The sequence below is a fragment of the Notothenia coriiceps genome, unplaced genomic scaffold, assembly GCF_000735185.1.
Source record: "Notothenia coriiceps isolate Sejong01 unplaced genomic scaffold, NC01 NC01_scaffold00000339, whole genome shotgun sequence".
In the NCBI taxonomy this organism is placed as follows: Eukaryota; Metazoa; Chordata; class Actinopteri; order Perciformes; family Nototheniidae; genus Notothenia; species Notothenia coriiceps.
This window is the reverse complement of record NW_011333040.1, coordinates 6,057,205-6,077,556: the sequence shown is the minus strand read 5'-3', so window position 1 is coordinate 6,077,556 and position 20,352 is coordinate 6,057,205. Positions and strand designations below refer to the sequence as shown.

The 20,352-nt window shown below is 41.3% G+C and overlaps 2 protein-coding genes across 2 annotated transcripts in view; one reads left to right on the top strand and one right to left on the bottom strand.

The window, feature by feature from the left end:
• The first annotated feature begins 4,811 nt into the window (after positions 1-4,811).
• Positions 4,812-13,664, top strand: rflna (refilin A). Its single transcript, XM_010769133.1, has 4 exons — positions 4,812-5,097; positions 5,214-5,541; positions 10,037-10,146; positions 10,653-13,664. Exons 2-4 carry the CDS (start codon positions 5,323-5,325, stop codon positions 10,984-10,986), a joined length of 663 nt encoding a protein of 220 aa, XP_010767435.1. The 5' UTR covers positions 4,812-5,097; positions 5,214-5,322; the 3' UTR covers positions 10,987-13,664.
• Positions 13,665-14,833: 1,169 nt separating this feature from the next.
• Positions 14,834-20,352, bottom strand: part of LOC104950346 (nuclear receptor corepressor 2-like) — a 40,665-nt gene continuing 35,146 nt past the window's right edge. The window contains exons 23-28 of the mRNA XM_010776857.1: positions 20,106-20,240; positions 19,491-19,633; positions 19,345-19,398; positions 18,627-18,815; positions 18,141-18,320; positions 14,834-17,907 (exon numbers count right to left, since the gene is read on the bottom strand). Coding sequence (XP_010775159.1) covers positions 17,717-17,907; positions 18,141-18,320; positions 18,627-18,815; positions 19,345-19,398; positions 19,491-19,633; positions 20,106-20,240 — 892 coding nt within the window. The 3' untranslated portion in view covers positions 14,834-17,716. The remainder of the gene's footprint in view (positions 17,908-18,140; positions 18,321-18,626; positions 18,816-19,344; positions 19,399-19,490; positions 19,634-20,105; positions 20,241-20,352) is intronic.

The window sequence follows — 20,352 nt, the reverse complement described above, 5'->3', positions numbered from 1 at the left end:
CTATACCTCTTTTACCTTAAACACTCAGTTTAAGCGCCTGTCTCTTGAAGACCCCCTCTTGAAAAAGCCTGGTGTTCTCTGATTGACTGGCAAGTCAAATTGAAAAGGTAGTTGTCAATTATGGGTGCAACATGTTCTAATGAGCCTGCATGTAACACACCCAAAAACGTGTGGGTTGTTGTATGTGCACAATAATGTGCTTATAATTTCAGTTGTCCGTTGAATAGAACAACTGGATTGACATAAAATTAAATGTTTTTTCTTTATACTTAGAAATACTTTATCAGTTAAGCATATTGCACTTTTTCCAAAAGTTTTTACTATGATCACTCCCAAGCTTTTGCTTTTTACTCTTTAAGCAATGTTAGGCTTGACCCAAGGCAAGGAGCCAAGTAAATAATCTAATGAGCATGGTTACAGGTGACTAAATGTACTTGACTTTTTAAGAGTAATAATCAGCATTTTATCCCAGTGATTATTTTAAGGCAGCCATTTAGAAATGTTTTTAGGTCTAACATGGTCTGGTGAAGCTGGGATTGGGGTGGGCTTTGGACCATCTATCTTCATAGTAAAATAGATTGTGAGGGAAGGGAGGAAAAAAGTCTTGGTGGTGATAGAGGGGGAGCTGCAGGGTGAGGACTGTCTTCTTCATCCAGGCAGGGGTCTCCACACATTAAAACCAGATGCAACCAGGCTCCAGAGACGTGAGGTGCATTATGGATTGAACTCTAGGATCCAAATGGCATATTTAGAAATATGCCAGGCTCATCCGTCATAGAGTCAAAGCATGTTCATAACTAATTTTAAAAACAGGCCAAGAGGAACTGACCAGAGGTGTTCAGGTTCACGTGTGAACCCTGAACAAGAGACTAGTGTTTACGTGTACATTGTGTGAAAAGCAAACTGGAGAAAGGTCACCTATCTGTGAGATGGAGACGGTTCCTGGCTGGGAGTCTGAAGAAGAGCGTTGTGTGTGGAAACCACAGTGACGTCCCAGCGGCTCAAAACAAGCTCACTGCCAGGGCTGGCCTCTCTGTGGTTTGTTTACATTGAGAGCTATTCCAGACGGCTCATGCACACGCCAACGTGCACGACACACTGCACACCTCCAGAAAATATGTGTACCTCACACTGAAAAAACAGACTTGAAAAATTGCTCCTAAGGTGAGTGTATTTCTATTTCTTACTGTGTGTCTTTTTGTTTCACTTGCTCTCTTGCGTGCAAACAAACAAACACACACACACACACACACACACACACACACACACACACACACACACACACACACACCTGTATTATCCCCCCTCGCCTCTTTTCCAGACCCAATCCGCACAGCTGGCTTGGCAACGTTTTCTGAATGCAATGAAACTGAGCCAGAAAGTTCTGCAGATCAGGAATGTGTGTGTCTTTATTTCTCTGGGTGTGTGTGTGTGTGAATTTCTTCCATGCACACAAACATGTTTGTGTCCTCAGGTTTTGTGTGTGTGCAACAGGATGTGTGTGATTGCTCTATGAGGGGGGAAGGATGATGGAGCACTAAAAAATGAATCATCAGCAGACGGCTTTGGCTGTCCTCCCCCCTCTGTGTCTGCCTCAAAGCCTCATGGGATCTCAAAGCTCTCAGGAACCGAATCCTGATTGCAGAACTCTTCAATCAACCCCCACATAATAGGGATGGCTACTTGAACAAATGGTAAAGATGTCTGTTCAATAACGTCCCAGGTATTGCATCTACAAAGGACAGTTCATAGGTTTGATATACAGTGTCATTGAAACTTTACTTGAATGAGAATGATAAAACAGGTATGCAGACAGCCATCGCAGTTTGCTAAAAATAATAATGAATCTCCTGGAACCTGTGATGGATTACAGCACATGCAGAAAACATTAAGCTAGTTAAATAAGACTGTTTCGTTTGTTGGTTTAAACTTTAAACTGTGACCAGCTGAGAGTTAAATTGACTATACTGCTAATTGAGTGAAACCAAGGTGATGCGCACTGACACATAGAACATTTAAATCAGACGATCGACGTAAAATATGTCCCAGGTGAATATTTGTTTCAAACATTTTCTTTCTAGGTGTGATATGAAGTTGTCCCATGTGGGAATGTCAACATGAAAAAGAGACTTTGTGTTGGAAGATAATTGTAGTCCAGCACATGCTTTGAAAAGAAGGTTTAAACGTGTTTTTTGAAACACGTTTTGAAAAGGTGAGCAGTTTTCTTAAATGGAAAGACATTGGGTAACAACATAACAGGCATCTAACACTGTGCCTAAACAATATATGTGATCATCCAAGTTACAAACAGATGTGTAGCCTGTTTTGACGTATCTAGACATGCCCTTAGTTTGATATATCTACATATGGTTGAATCTAATTTGAGTTTGTGGTCTTCATAACATCAATCTAGATTTGTACTTAAGCAAAGTGGTCTAACAACAGAAGGCTAACAAACTCACAACGACAACAAGTTTAGTAAATACTGTATAATAAAGGCTACACTAGTTTAGCATGCTAATATTTACAATTTAGCCTGATAGACAAATGTCCCTTTTGCAGGTATTTGGTCATTAACGATTAACCTATACACGTATGTATCAAATACCAAAACTAAATGTCAGAATAGCCACTTAAATCATGTTGAGAACTCCCTTGGTTCCCTCCTCAATGAGCCTGCAGTTGAGCAACTCTTCCCATCGGCATGCTCACAGACATGCCTACAACCACAAACACGCTCATCATCTGTGTCCCACTATTTTATGGCTAATCTGTACCAGATCTCAACACTAATCCCTTGATTGCCCTGAGGATCAACCGGGATCAACATGACAGGCCCTTAAAGATGGATATGATGACACAAAAACACACCTGACACGGGAAATGCCAGTAAAACTCCCAGCACCGCTCCACAGCTTCCTGCCGCGGCTTTGAAACAATAACACAGAGGAGGGAAAACAATTCTCTGCAAACAAGATTACAGCTGCACAAGCTTAACGGGCATGCAATTAAATATATCTTTCAGACAACAAAGGCAAACACAGAGTTATCTTAGTTTTTATACGAACTGAAAAAACATCACGCATGATTTCCTGGCAATCTGCGGTAATCACCATGGAGAGCTGGTGGACCATCACAGATACAATCAACCACTTAAGACACACAGTCTGCTCTGTGCTGCTCTGCACTGGCTCTTATTTATGCTCTGATTTCCCTTTTGGCAGGGCTGCTGTTGGTAAGAGTAACCGTATGAACAGAGAGTGCAGACATTATGTGGAGAGAGCCATCAGCAAGGACTCAATCTCTCCTCTGCATGCTGTTCACTCAGGTCTTCTACTGTAAATGCGTGTGTTTTTGTAAGTGTGTGTGTGTGTGTGTGTGTGTGTGTGTGTGTGTGTGTGTGTGTGTGTGTGTGTGTGTGTGTGTGGCTGCTGAATGCACACAGCGTTCCCACCCAACTCCACCCAGTCCTGAAATACACCAGGCAAGATGGTTACAGACACATATACACCCAGGCCTTATGAAAAATAACTTCAGTGATCCTTTAATAATACTTTGACAAGATATTTTCTGGAACAAAACAAACTGCTCCACAATGGCAGCCGACTGATCATTTCTGGAAATAACTAAAACTATACAAGGATTGACATCAGGGGAGTTTCTCAGGATAACAACGCTTAAATAACTTTGTGATCATTTCGGATAACTTTAGCTGAACAACATTCAAATTGGAAAGGGTTTTACTCATTGCAGATACCCAGCTAATGTGTTCTGCTATGTTGGATCCAGTTTTTTTTTTTTAAAGTAATAGGTAAGCTTAAAAAATATGCGAATGTCCAGTTATGCAGATGACTTTCTTGTTTAGCTGTTGAGTTCATCTCTCAGACTTGATAAGCATTGAGCTGTTTCAGATTGTTTAACTCAGATCTACACCTCAGGAAGACAAGTTGCTATTTGACATGATGAGTGTCATTCATTTTGTCAAAAAAGACTTTACCTTTTTTAACATTTCACAATGTGTATAGTCTAATACAAATTAACCCAGTATACAAAAATGTTGGACAGCCCCTTCCCATTTCTTTAGTTTAAAAGGCTGGAAACATAAAGTATGACTCGTAGGTAACGTGAGATAAAAGGTCATATCTACTGGCAGAAAATTTGATTATATTGACATAGAATTTACCAATATTGTCCCATAAATACACAACAAGAGGAATAGAGGTGCCACTAATCAGAAACATAATGCTCATTATGAATAGTAATAGTTATTGGTATTGGAAGTATTCAACAGTGATTACTAACTTCTACCGATTAACAAATAGGTAACTAATAGAGTTCTCTGATGAAGTGACATATTATCAAATAGAAATATCTAAATGTGGATAGTTTCTCATTATAAATGCTAATAAATGTAATTTAGTGATGTAAAATTAATACTGCTTATTGTGAGAAATGCAAGATGAAATGCATACCAACCGGTTTATAAGAAACCCAGCTTTATATAAACCTGTTATAGCCAATTAGAAAATCACTAGTTGTGCCAATTACTTACTACTTATGAATAACTAACTGTTAATTATAGTTATCAAGATAAACCAAACCCTAGCTCCAGAAGGGATGGTATAACTTGCTCAAAGGCATTATAACAACACTCAGTCAGTCCCCGTCATAGGTCACCGTGCAGCAGGAGCAGGGAGAACGTGCTCGCCCCTGTCGGTTGTTCATGGAAGTGATCCAGATCATGAGGGCTGGACTGGATCCAGGTGCAAAAAAAGCCTGGCAGGATCATTAAGAAGGAGCTCTCCGCTGCAGAGCGCACACACACATGCACACACACACACTCACTCACTCACACACTCTCACACACACTCAGCAGAGCAGAGGAGCTCTCATCCTGATCGGTGCCAGACGCACGGTCGACTTTTTGTTTTTGCGCGAGATTTATTACGTTTTTGTTCAGTTGTGATATATATAAATAGTGTAAACTACACTTTGGTGTGAAGGTTGAAGTTAGTATTTAAGATTGTGGTTGGTTTTTCCCGTACATTGGAATATATTTCGGAATTAAAAGTGGACAGACTACTTCACGACGCGCAGGTACAGTAATGTTTTGGAGAAATAAGGGCTGGATCCATATCACTGTGGGGAGTTTTTTTTCCTAGTGTATGGGCTTTAATTAAATCCATATTTCCCCCCTTTTTCTCCGGTTGCAGGAGTCCTCCTAAAAGAAGTTCCCCCAGGATTGTCTTTCCGAGACAGGAGCGCTCAACTTGTCAGTGCAACTTGGTCCGGGGTGTTTTTTTGACTTGAGTCGTCCCAGAAATGGTGGGGCACCTACATTTACAAGCGATGGATGATAGCCTGAAAGGAAAGAACCGGGAAGGGCTGCTCGACAGTCCGGATTCGGGGTTGCCCCCCAGCCCCAGTCCGCCCTTCTGCTCCCTCTCCCCGGGTCTGATCGACTCGCGCTCCGGCAGCTGCACGACGCCCGTCGAAAGCCATCATGGATATTACAAAAAGGAAAGCAGAGAAGGCAAACTGGTAAGAAACATATCGCTGTAGTTACTGTGTTATTTGCAGCAATGTTGTAATCAAAAAGCTGTGATCTGGGTCTGTTTTGTGTCTTCATTGATTCACTGAATTAAAGGATAAAATACCTAATGGATAAATAATGACGCTGCTGCGAGAGAAACTGAAATTCTGAGAGCTTTTTAGTTTTTGGCAAGAAACAAATTTCACTTCAGTCCTTTACTCACATAACATCTGGAAGCTTTCTTTCTCTTTCTCTCTCTCTCTCTCTCTCTCTCTCTGTCAGAAATTCCTCAGTAGCAAAGTTCTGATCTTGTACTTGCGCTGAAGATGTCACTGCCCCTCAATAAGCCAGTCAAAAAGGGGCCCTTACTACAAGGTGTCATTAGGGGTCTGTGTGGGAGTTCATTATAGGTCCACTTGGGTTTCCAATCTAGGATCCAGGGACTCCCGGGGGTCCTTGCCAGGATTTCAGGGGCTCCCGGTGTGATGACAGAAAGCTTTATCACTTTAATTGCTTCACTCATCTCAGTGAAGGTGTGTGGCCTACACTAAAAGCATGACTCGTGAAATCAGGTTTCTGTCCCTCGCCTTATGACAAGACAGTAAAAATGTTATTAAGCGAATGCTCTGTGACAGATTTACATCGGGACTGTCTATTTCTACTATAAGGTCCTTTAAAACTGACAGCCATGTGCATGCTAAAACAGAATAAATGAAACACATACAAAGTCAGAAACTAGCTTTATAAAACGTTTCAATTACCACAATAACTTTTAATTGAAACCACTTCAAATATACAGAAATTGGCAAATTGGTTGATTATTGGATACGTTCTGGCCAACGGAGTGATTTAGAGAAACTAAGTCCAATAGAAACTTCTACAAATGTTATATGTTAGAAAATAATGTAGAATAATGTCTTTATTAAATGTTTAGTTTAGTTTGGTCAGAACAAAACCCAGAGGTATTCATTTTAATAATACAGAGAAAGCAGCCTTTTATGCCATTTCTGTATGGATAATAAAATAGTGGGCGATTATTTTCTGTCAAACTAATCTTTGCAGCACTGCTCGCAAATGTTTTCACATGTTGCATATGTTTTTGATTGCCTGGCTATTTTAACAAGAGAAGGATATTCCATTCAACCGTTTTTATAGTCCTTTCCCTCGTCCACATTATGATCCTTCTTATTTCTGTACTTATTTATCATGTCTGGTTGAATGACACAACCTAGTTGGGAGCCTATACATTAGAAAACTTCAGTTTTGCACTTAAGAAATGTTAGTCTAGTCCAACCCATAGTTACCTGAGTGTTAAGTGTCATGCTCAGTCTGTGAACGCCAACATCAGTAACAAAATGAAAAGCTGAAAACAGGAGTTAAAGTTGAAGGAAGCACAAAGGATTATCTAAAGTTGATCAGAGCTGCACATATAAGTCGACTAAATGAGTAGTCGAACGGTAGAAAAGTAATCGGCAAATGTTTTTATTGTTACTAAACCGGTATCGTATTGTTTTAAGCTTCTAAAAAATGAAGATGTCCTGCTTTTACATCATATCAAAGTGAATATCTTTGGGTTTTGGATTGACAAATCAAACATTTAAAGACTGAAAAACTGGAATGGATATGTTTCAGAATTCTCCGACCAAGCAATGAATCCAAAAAGCTAGAAAACTATTAGCATTTTAATGAATATTGAAAACAATGTAGTTGCAGTAGATTATTTTTGGATTCATCTGGAAAATGAATAATAACCTTTTATGTGTAAATGTGTGTGGATTCATTGGACCTGTTTGATGCCTGTCTCCTGTCTCACCATGGACATCAGCAAGTCCATGTAGCTGAAATATTTAGAAAAACGTTTTACTTAACAGTCAACCATTATTAACGTCTTGAACTCACAAGTTATGCACTTTTTTGTTTCAATTATTTTCTGAAAAGCACAAAGGGCTTTGGAGCCATAGGGAATCTATTTTCTGTCTATAATTACATCTGATCGGGAAACTGCGACTACTGGTCTGTACATAGAACCATCAAACAGTAACCCTGAGGCAACATTAGTACTTATTCAACTGAGGAAAGGCATGTCACTACACAGAATAGATGATGGTCCATGGAAAGATTTAAAATAATTAAAATGGCTACTAATGACTCAGTGGTTTTCTGTGACAAGGTTGATTTGATTGAAAATGATTTCCAGGTCACTCCCATTCTCAAACGTTTTCAGAACATGTCTGCACAGGTCGGGGTGGCTTTTAAAGAGTCTGAGGGAGGCCTCAGAAATGCAGCGCTGCATCCTGGGAGTTGCGTGACATTGGTTTGCTGGAGCCTGAAACAGAGAAAGAGAAAAATCCTCTAATCCTCTGGAGGTTCAGATTAGCAGGACTTCTCTGCTTTGTGTTTTTCTTCTAAAGATCCGTCCTGATAGAGGCTGCTTGTGTTGCTAATCCCATCAGTGTAGCTGTGTATGGAAACAACCAAAACTCTTCATCAGACAAGTTGTCAAGTTACATGACTGTGAGGACATGAGGATGCATACACTTGTTTCTCTTTTCCAAATCTATTTAAGTGTTGTTTTTGTACGCCACCTACCAACAATCCTCCAGTTCTATTCTGGGGCGCAGGGTCTTGTTAGAGCGGCTGCAGGCCATTGCATAAGAGCTGGATGACCTCTCACTTCTAAATGAAACGTGAAGCACCCCTGTTTTCAAATGTATACAGATGTGGGATACATATTTGTATACTGTGTCTTTACGAATGTCTTAACTAACAAAAGGGACTAGAGGCATGCAACAAATGAGTGTGGCCATGTTATCTGTCGTGTGTCAGACCTGCATAAGGTTGTGTTCATGTCCTCAAGGATTCAAGGATACCGGTCAAGTGTCGGTGGATTAAAATCGAGGACGGACAGGAGACATATCTCATGACAATTTTCTAAATCTGCCTCGCTGTGTGGTACCGATGCTCTTCCATTAACGTCCTTGCAAACACCAGGATGCAAAGTCAGATCACTTCCCCAAACAGCAGGCAGTTGGAGAAGTGTGTTTGAGTTGGCGTTTCTCTCTGCAGCTCTGCATTGTGCATTGTACATTGTGTGGGTGGCTCAGCTGCACAGTGTTTTTCCTGGGCAGAAATGTGCTTCCAGGGGAGTTTATGCTCTGCGAGCATTCTGGGGGATCCACTGTCTGGAGGTGACCTCTCCTCTATTCACCAATGTTTGCTTCGCAGAAGTTGCCAGAACACACTGTGGTGAAATACCTGGGATGCTCTCCATGCCGGAGCAGTGGAGGTAAAGACAATCCCAAGTCCTACCATTTTTTTAGGCCATGAAATACCAGCAGCAAAAAGAGAAGAGGCTGCAGATTAACTTTTTTTCAGTCTGGTGGTAAAACTAGCAGCTGTGCAAGTCCAGCTCCAGCACTCAGATAGTGTGTGGGTGATGATGGTAGGTAAGAGGAGCCTCTCTCAGCGATGTGCCGTGCCCTTGGCCTGTTCTCGCTCGTCCCCTGCAGAGGCATGTACGCTCTGCTGTGGCCAAACCACAGCATGTGACAGCCTCTCGTGTGTAACGTGAGAGGTGTCGGAGTTGTGGTTGGGGTGCCACTTGATTCAGATTGGTCAGAGACACACATGCAAAGAAAACGGTCAATGTCAAAAGCTCTGTTTGTCCCCCTGTGGCACCGGAGGGGACACTCAGAGGTAAAAGGTCAGTGCTAAAACAGACCTGGTTCATACTACAGTTAGTTGAGTACAGTGTATCTGTATCCCATCTGGTGTGGCACACTGTGTAAAGCAGACACTCTGAATGTATCCCATGACCTGCATGAGTAGTATGATTGTAACAGGAGCTTAGGTATGTTTGTTGTACTCATTATTGGTTTATTGGATTTTTAGTAGATTATTCTTATTCATACGGGAAAGCATTATCCCCATTTAAGGGTTAAGGGGTTTAAGGGTTTTAAAACAATATGCTAAATACAAATAGCGTGGATAATTTGCGATATTGGCCATTTAAGATGTACATGAGTATTAGAGGGTCTCCATCACACACATGCATGCTTGCTAATGTGAACCCATTTTGTTCAGGCTGGCCAGACTAAATGAGAATCTTTAACATCATCCCCTTACTTCTGAGAGCATCATCTCCACCAGTCATTTTAGTTTTGTATTCTGTAACATCTGTAGGCCTCAACATCTGTTAGCCTATTTTCAGTTGAAATACACACACACACACACACACACACACACACACACACACACACACACACACACACACACACACACACACACACACACGAGGGCGTATCAAGGAGCAGGTTTTCCTGGAGAGGGTGGGGACTGAAGTGGTTTTTATTTGGGTTTCTGGCTCGGCTGAAACCCCCAACCACGCTGGCAATTTTTTAACAAGAATTCCTCGAATGGACACGTTGGCAGGCTTGTTACCAACAGTTCAGCAGTTCATGGATGTATTTGTGAGATTGTGACTCTTGTGTTTCCTCTGCCCAGCTGCCGTACCTGCTGCTGAACTCCACGGGCACAGACCCAAAGACCCGCATGCATCCTGTGTTCTTCGGAGAAAGCATCGAGGTCAACCCCAAACCGGAGCAGGAAATCAAGTAAGGGAACTTTGAAGCATAACGACAGAGGTTGCTATTTGGAGCCTAATTATTTTTATTTTTTTATAAGTAACACATTCACACAAATATACCTTTATTTATTCATAAATATGTAATATTACATCTCTGTGACTTTTTTAAAACTTTGCCAATATTGCTCTCAAAATCATGTGCAAAACCATTTTAGTATACTTATTTTACTGAGATAGTATTAGAATAACACACATTTTGTACCCATGATGTTATTCTCATGTTGTCATAATGTTGTAATAGAAAAAAGGGTCTTACTCTTTTCTACGCATTGTCTATTTTTCGCTTGTGTTTTTATAACTTCCTATACACTTCATATTTTTACACATATTTTTTAATTCTTCCATTAATCTGGCACAAGAATTTTCTTTGGGATTACTAAAGTAACATTTGATCTTCTCTCTTAACAACACTGCCACCTAGTGGTCAACTTTAGCTGCGTTTCTAAAAACGTGTCCCCCTCTCTTTCCTTACAGATGCAACTCAGAGGTCAAGTACGACTCGGACAAGCACTACCAGGACCAGGTGTACTGCACCCCGGTTCCCACGCCAATCTCCTTCAGCGAGACGGTGGTGGCAGTGAGGAACTGCACCTGGAGGAGCTACAAGTCCCAAGTTTACCTGGAGCCGCGGCAGAAACCCATCAGCTACCGAAGCACCACCATCATCTACCCGAAGCACGCCAAGAACACTTACCGCACCACGCTCAACTACAACGCCACGGGGTCCCGCCGCTGGTTCGTCTCCACGGTGAAGCTGGAGTCCAGTGAGGATACTAGTCCCTGCATCATCTACACAGAGGACCTGTAGGGCCCACAATGCACTGGGAGAGGGCTACCTGGTGATTGTATCATTTGTTTTTGAGGACAAGGAACTTGGGGAGGCCTATATTGAAAGGGAAATACTTCAAGTAATACCTGAAAAACCCTGCTCTGTTCATCTTTACTCGCCATAGAGAAAACTGTTGGAACCCTTTATCGACATTTCGCCTGAGATTTTTTAGACTTTCTACTGATGCAGTCTTTAAAAAGAGCCTGTCCTATGGCAGTTTGTCAATGGTTAATGTCTTATTTAATACAAGGGCTGACAAATTGGCGGCCTTTCCGGTTGGATGTAACCTCAGTGAAGGTGACGGACTGTGTTAGTAGAGAAAAGTCGAGATGTGGTGGATTTCAGCTCCGAGCCAACCGAGACACGCCAATGCAAAGCTTTCTAATATGGCTTTATTGCACTTGTTTTCTATATTAAAGTCCTCCCAGTGGACTTGAATTGCGGGGGTGGGGGGATTTCAGCATGTGAAAAAATTGGACCAAAGTTTGTCTCTTTGTATGACCTCCACACTCTGAGACAAAACGCTTGCTTTTGTTGTACAGCGTAAATTAACACACATTAAAACAGCAGCCTGTTTAGATTAATTAACAATTGAATTAAACTCAACTGCACATTGCAAAGTCTTGATAAGTTCCCAGAGCTGACTGTATAATTCAAACTAAAGTCTAATTAAAAGACAGCACAATAACATCTGATGCCTTGAGAATATTTGAAAAAAGGGAGATATTTAAATCCTCTGAAAACTTGGTTTCAGATCTTTGTAACTTCACAGCCACGGTGGATCACTTATTGTCGTAGATTAAACATCTGTTAAACGTAATGTTTGTTAACACTTGATTTGAACACTTTAATTAAGATAGTGAAAGGGTGAAGGGTTTTGGTAAAGAGGTTCTTGTTAGCTGGTTCAGCTGCAGATCAAAAATCAATGAAGTTTGGAATTAAAGAAGCAGCGTTAGACATTATTTATTAAAAGTTGAACACTTAAAAACTCAGTGAATCTGCTTCATCAGGAACACACATGATCAATGGTTACAAGGTTAGTGAGAACATACAGGTGTATTTCAATGCCAAAGACTGTGCATGTTTTTTAGTTGTTTCAGTCAGTGTTGGTTTCAGATGGTTGGGCTCGTCACTGAAGTGCAAACATTTTGACGTGAAGTGTTTGAATATTTAAAACACTTCTGTCACAACACAAAAACAAGAACTATTTCCAGCTGTCATTGACTGCTTTTAATGCTTCAAGGGTTCAGCTTCAAAAAAGACAAACACAATTGTGATTATTTGGCACCAGCTATTTGTAAATACATCAGTTTATGAAAAGTTGTTAGCGATTTATTTAATTATATTTGCATAATTAAAACTTAAGGAGTGTCTTAGCTTTTAAGTCATTTTCCAGAAATCCTCTGGAAATGTCACTGTAGGGTCATACAATAATACATTGTTAATTTAGGTGATACTCATTTATTTATCAGTGTAAACATGGATAAATATGTGTTTTCAGTGTCATGAAATATCCAACTATGCAAACCTAGCTAACGGTATTTGGCGTTTTAGTCTGACATTGTTAACAGCACGTCAAGTAATGTTAGCCATGTTGTTATTTATAAAAAATTATTTCAATATTTCGGGATAGATGTTACTCAAAACTGTTCATATTTAAGCAAGCTTTGTCAGTGAGCTAACGTTATGTAGCCTACAGCAGCTACAGCTGACAGTCACTGGGCGAACATATCTATTAACAACCCATCTCTACTTAAAAACGACTTTATTGTCAAAGAACTCTTCATAATTTAGCGATGTTTACATCTACACCTAGTCCGAACTTCCTTTTTAGGGTTTAATTTACAAATAGATGGTGCAGACAAGCGTTTAATGCTGTTTTACAGATATCAACATATTGTCATATTGAAACCACATCAGATCATCCTGTTGAAGATGTAAAATATAAGTTTATTGAGCATTTTTTGTGAGTTTTTTGTGTCTGTCTTCTATATATATTTAGATTATTGAACATGGACAATATTGAAACATCAGACTTTACCTCAAATTTTCCTAGGTATCCATTTTACTTCATTGCAAATGTGTTTTTCCGAATTTCAGTTGAGGTATTGAACTTGCAGTCTTGGTTATTTTATTGTTTGAACAACCTTCTAGGAAAGTGTAAGGGTAGGAGATACATGGAGGCTTTATGGGGAGGGGGTGCATCAGTACTGTGTGATGGGTACTGGGTTTTAATGAGGGAACAGTAAGTAATAAGCAAAGAGGGGAACATCAGATCTGCTCTTTCAAAAGGAAAACTGTAGATGAGATGATAAAATATTATGAAGATGGCTTTTTAAACTAAACAGTAAAGTTATTAAAAGATGACAGAGAGTTTTGCTATGTGTAGATGGTCTGTGAAATGTCAGAGAATGATGACAGAAAGTCGGTGGGTGTCAAGTTTAATACGTTGGTGTTTTTATGTGAGATACTTGTGTTTCCTAACATTTGATTTTGTTACTGTACATTTTTTTCCTGTTGTATATGTGGCATCAACGCACTTCATATTTCTCTTTATATTTTTGTACGTCAATCGATCGTTCTAGTTCTGATTAAAGAAAATTATTTAAAAAGATGTATATCCTAAATGAATAAAACATTGCGATTCCTAAAACCTACTTCTGTTGTGTTGAATACATTTGTTGCTAAAACTTAAACAGTACATTGTATTTGCCTGCTTAGCAATGCTGTGATGTCATCCATCGGGGTGGAAGAAATAAATGGTGTGAATGAGTAAATTATTCAGTCATTAAGCTTTTTCTCTTCTTTACATCACAGAGAAGTCCCCACAACATTGTGTTTTCTCTCATGTCCAAACACAAGGTAGGAAGGTAGGAATCACTTACCTAAGAGATGCTTTACTTTCGGAGGTCTTTACTCTGGACAAAGCAAGGCGGCAGAAATAAAAAAGTCTGATTATTAGTAAACAAAGACACTTTTTGTTTTGAGGTAACAAAACAGGAAACTTCAATGGTTTAGACTGAATATAAGGACGCTGTTCGATGATGTAAATTGGGAAAAGAAGGCTGTTTACATCTTATTACACCATCATTGATGAGAGATACATTAAAATGGCATAATTAAGATGAATAAGGAAAGTATTCAGAATTCTGTGTAAAACACATTCAAAATATAACCGTTACAAACAACTATGCTTGTGCTGCCCCCTTGTGGTACCTGACCTGTCCTGCAGGGCTAAGCCAGCCAGCCAGCCAGCCTGACAGACAGGCAGGCAGGCAGGCAGGCAGGCATACAGACAGACGGACAGACGGACAGACAGACAGACAGGCAGACAGACAGGCAGACAGAAAGACAGACAGGCCTGAAATACTGAATTTCCCCACGGGGATTAACCTGTTAAGCCCTGAGCCTGTTTTTAAAGGTCCATCTTATTTTATCCTATATTACAGAAGCATGTTGCCCATAAACTATATGTCCCACAATGCATCTCATTTTGTGACATGCGCACTGAAGAGACTCGCAATTATTTGCCCTAGACTTCCGCTAGTTAAGTTATTACCCTATCCGATAATAATCCAATGCAGAGGCAATAATATAATATAGTACATTATTTCATACATATTATGTATTCATATATGTATATTTATATAGTTACAACCGGCCCTTTCAGTGCAACCATAATGCTAATGTGGCCCACGATGAAATTGAGTTTGACACCCCTGATTTAGACTGTTCCACAATGACTAAGTGGACAAAGTAAAAGTGTGACTGCAGAAATCCAATAAAAAAAACACAGAGCATTAAATAACACGACGCCGAGACCATGAATGGCAATAAGCTTTTTATTTAAACATTAAGGCAGTGTCTTTTTTGTTTTTCATTTTACACTGCTATCCACAAAGCTTGCTGGTGGGCATGTAGAATTTAACCATGTGAATATTTATTTAATTTTTTTAATTTTTTGTAATACCAACCTTGAAGCAAGCCACATAAATATTTACATCTCTTCAGTTTTATATACAATCCTTGCTATTATACAGTGGGTTATAATAAAAAAAAATCATTATGCACAGAATGGTTGAACAATGTACTGTTTATGTCGATCCCCCGCCCACCCCCCTTTGACAGTCCAGGGAACACATCATGAATTGAACTCCGTCTCTTCACGTTTTGAATGATTACTTGAGATTTGTGACGAGACAGAAATTGATACAAACTGTAAGAACAATGAACCAAATGGATGCATGTTAAAATTTGTTTCAGTATACTTTTAAAAACAATGTTTTAGTCCGACATCAGTTTAGGGAACAGCTGGATATGGCTTAGTCTGTTTACCATCACATTCTTCAATTTCATCAGTGGATCAATGATATACGAGCAGAAACCAATGTACAAAGCCTGGCTGTTTTTCTGCCATGCCTGCTGAAATTTAAAACCCTCCTTCAGTCTTGATAGAAAATGAAAACAGGCCGAAAAGATGGCTGAGCTTTCTGCAGGTGTGGCAGGTGGGATGAAGGAGGAAGAGGATGTAGTCCTTTAACAGTCCCGTTTGTGAGAATCAACAGTGAGAAAATGAGCGAGAGATGGAGAGGTAAATCTTCCTAAACCACTGACCGAGCTCACTGTCATCGCTGCAGTTTTTCAGTCAGAGGACAGAGTTCGTCCCTGGTTGCGCAAAGTCACAAGCCGAAAACATTTCACACATCATTTGCACAGAGGGCGACCTTTACAATGCTGCAGTAAACTGTGACAACATGTCAACTCGTGTTACATAAAACAACCAGAATGCTTTTGAATGCCTCCCCCCCCACTTCTTCTGAACAGTACAAACACAGCAGATGCAATGAAGTACACTTGAAGCATGACATGGCCCGGTTAGCTGTGACACAGCATCAGTTTGAAGATGAATCCAATAAGTGAAAGAGTTCAAAGCTAAGGCTGTGATGGATTTCGAAGTAAAGAAAAAATGCACACAAAACGTTTTTTTTTAATTTTTCTTTTTTAAAAGAGGACATTTTTCCTTTCCGGTTTTGCTTTATCATAATTCCCTGCTTGGACAGTATTAACTGTCATGGGGGGTTAAAAGAAAAATTGTGCGTCACTTGGTAACTTCAGTACTGTATATGTAAAATAAATGGCACTTAACACTAGGAATATCTCATAACTGTACAAAATCTGCCAGGGTGAGGAGTCGGGTCTCAGCTCCCCCTCTAGGCAGTAAAAGGTCAGAGGTCAGACCGTCACAACAGCTCCTAGACAGGATCGCAGCAGGCCAGCTGAAGCTGACACCGCCATGGACCAAGGGTTGTAGAAAGATGGCTTTTTCACCTCTCTTTAATGCAGGCAAACTCCAAAGTGATGCTGAGGAGTTCACCTTTAAGCAGCTTTAAGGTCGGTCTGCACCTGCTCGCAGCGGCTTAGTCCTCGTTCACTAAAATGTGATTGTCGCTTTGAGTGTGGGAGCGATAAAGAATATCGGTAGCAAGACCAAAATAAACAGATTAAAAGATACAGTGGGATTTATACGCTGTTCTTGAGTCCATTTTGCACCTGTACCAGGAAACTGAATCTTAAAAATGCCATTGTGAACAGACTGACTACTAAGTGCTTAATATCCAAAAAACGTTCAACAAACACAGACATGATTAATATAAAAACAGTGAGAAAGTGTCACTTGTTTCAGTGCCATCCGTCTGGCAAATCATCTCTCCCCTTGCCTGAGATCAACAGGCCTTTACTGTTCCTCAGGATCCCCCCCCCCCTCCCCCCTAATGACGACATCAGCAATGAACAGCATGTTTACCCTGTAAACCAATGATATGACCCTCCCCGCATAACAATCTCTGTCCCCCCCCACCCCGGCCCCAAAAAAGATACATCATTGCAGATAATAGACAACAAAATGACACCATCAAAAGTTCACCATCAAAATGTACTAACGGTCTCAGCTCACGTTCCAAACACAGGACTGGACTGACTGAATTTAAAGAAGCAAAACAAAGAACCGAAACAAGAAAAACGAGATGTTGATTCTCCTCCCGTCGCCTCGCACGTGTTCTTGTAGTGGCAGCACAGGCCGCCTGCACCGTGAGGACACCGCGAGAACTCCAGAGGGTCCTCAATGTGGGGGCCGCTGCTCTCAGGTCAGATCTGCGCGACAGGGGCCGTCGACAGACCAACAACACGACCCCGGGGTCCCTTCCACAACAAGTGTCAGCACATCAGAGCGGAACACCCAGAAGGTGCAGGTTAATGTGTCTATATTGATAAGGCCAGTGAGGAAAAGTAGTAAAGTAAAAAAAAAAAAAGAGAGAAAAAAAGTGATTTGTCCTTTAGGGTAGTCCTGGAGTGAATGCATAACACGTAAGTGCAAACCCACACCCCCACACCCCCACACCCCCACACACACACACACACACACACACACTGAGCAGCAGTGTCTCAGCTCTTCGCTGCTTTGCATCTCGTTGTGTGTTAGGAGAAGGACATGATCCGACGGAGAAGGAGGAAATGCAGAGTGGAATGGTGTTGGTAGGTTTGCAGGTGTGTGCGTGTGCGTGTGTGTGTGTGTGTGTGTGTGTGTGTGTGTGTGTGTGTGTGTGTGTGTGTGTGTGTGTGTGTGTGTGTGTGTGTGTGGGTGTGTGTGTGTCTTCAGCAGCAGAGCGTTGGTTGACTGTTAGAAGGTTCTTGTGGTTCGATAGGTTCCCGGTCACTCGCTGTCAGACAGGGTCTCGTACTGAGACATGAGCAGAGGCTTGGGCTCCTCCTCCCAGGAGCGGCCCTGTCCAGGTCCCGGCACCGGGCCCCCCAGCTGACCAGAGGAGGGGGAGGGGGCGGACACTGTCCCGCTGGGGAAACGCATTATCAACGGATTACAGGGGAAGGGAGATGGAGTCGAACCTGCAAAAGGCAGAAGGACAGAATTGTTATGCTGAGTTAAGGACACTTTCCTCTTTCCAAGCAACGTTACAACATATAAGTGAGGTTAGAATAGTTTACAATGTTTTCTTAGTTTTTTATTTTTGAAATCTAAAACCTCAATTTTAGATTTGACTTTTCAAGTGTTACAAAAATAACCTTGCAAATATTTGTCAATGAGTTAATAGGGAGTCTTCAGAGGGGGGGTTTTCTACCTGTGGATGAAGGCCGATCCTCCCACACGCGGTTGGTTAGAGGAGTCCTTCGGTTGCAATCTCCCTCAGAGTGGACTGAGGACACGGAGGAGGGTCTCTCCCCCCCCGACAGACCCGGTCCTGGAGATTTAGCCTTGCGTCCATTAGAGCGCCCGCTGCCCTTTGAGGACTTTCCACCACCTGCACACAAAGATCACAACAGCTTGAACCCTCAGTGTTACAATCCAGTGCAAAACTATTTCTGTGTTGAGCTATGTTATGTTGCTTTGAGAGAAAAGACACAGTTGCGATGGGGTCCTTTAACAGCCAATAGGTCACTGACTAAAGATCTCAGCTTAGTTGTAAGAAACTAAAATATGTGATACAAAGCTGGGGCAAACACAGAAACAATTGAAAGCCTTCGATTGCACCTTGGAAAAAAACACATGCAAGAATACATTGGCGTGAAGGAGACATTAAAATACAAAATGTCTGAGGGGGTTGCACCTTGTGAGAAGAAGTCTTCACCACGTCCGTCGGCTGCAGGGACCCCCCCCGGGCCCATCAGGTTGGAGGGAGAGCGTTCCTCAGGCTGATCGTCATATTTGCCCATTAAGGCCTTTCTTATAATGGCCTCCAGGCCTATGGAGTTACCGGGTTGTTCTGAAGCTGGATGGGGGCGGGGGGCCACAGGTCCTGTGGAGGAGGAAGTGTTACACAGGTTAGAGGGAGAGAGGGTGCAGGGGTATAAACCAAGGGGTGAATGTGTCTCGGAAGTCTTGCAAGTATCAGATGTCACAAGTGCCCAGGCAATGAACTCATCTGTGTCATCTGATGACGCAGGTCAAGTTCATTTCCTGTGTAAACGCCACCTTTCACAGAACCTTAGAACCTCAAATTATTTCTGTACAAAAGCTCTACTGTAAACACAAGCAGTCGGGAAGGTTATTAAGCTAAACAATGTCCAGGATAAGGGCGGGGATGTGGAAACTGCTACCTTTTTGGGGTAATTTAGCTTGCTCCTTGCATTAAAAGTACTTTTGCAGTAGTAAGCAGTTTTTCTTTCAAGCAAGCAAAGCACTGCAACTAAACAACTCATGCGGTAAAGTCCAGGTTGTTAGGCTACAGATTATGCTGCATACAGTACATCCACTGTTGTGTTTCATAAAAGGCAATTCTCTCACTATAAATCAATATAATTGTAGATGAGGTTTGAAAACATTACCTGCATTTGTTGACGCTGGCATATTGAAGATTTCTGTTCCTGGTTGACCAGCATCTGAAAGTGCCAACGGGCTGTTTTTATTAAAAGTCCATTATTTGTTCATATTTTGAATTGTGCACTGTTGCCTGTGCTGAAGTCAGACTTACTGAAATCACCGTCATTTCCCACCACCGTCATCTTCTTAATCATCTCCTGTTTCTTTGACCTCACAATATCCGAGGTGCTCTCGGTCAACTTGCTGAAGAAAGCCGGAGGCTGCGAGGTGTTCGGAGGGGAGCGGGAGCCCATTCTACAAGACAGGAGAGACAAAATGAGATAAAGATTTGATGATTTGGGATTGTCGAGGGTTCCTCATTGAAAAAAAAAGCAGCGATGGAACTAAACAGGAAACTTCCTCACTTTCAAGCCCCTCCCATAAGCTTTCTAAGAGAGGCTTAGCAAAACGAAACACGATAAATAGAGCCCTTTTAAAAAAAAAAATGAAATCAGCATCCTTCTCTGAAAGCCCATTAGGTCCATCTTCAACCTCAATGCAACAGAGACATCTGAGCGATATGGCTGAATTGAAAAAGGAAGTGTTATTGAAATAGATGTTCCCTGTCTTGTAGCATTAAAAAACTATTCTAACACTTATCTATGTAAAGATCCTACATTTCAGCCTGCTAATCGAAATCCCATCCAAGCTAATAAGCCCATTATAAAGTGGACATGTTGAAAGATAGTTTTGTAGCCGTTTGTGTGTAAATCCACAGCGCTGTTACCCTTGCTCCCCCTGCTCGCTGCAGTACGAGGCCCCTCCCTGGACTTCAGGTTCAGAGCTGGCTCCAGCAGGAGACACCGGCTCGATGCCATCGTTACAAACACTGATGGGGGAAGTCTTGGGCTGAGGAGGAGACCTGCAGAGAAAACAGATACATTACATTAAGGATTGCAACAAGACAAACAGATGAATGAGTTGTTTCCATAATGGACATCAAGGTTCATGTTCTGCTCAAATCTTAATATTTG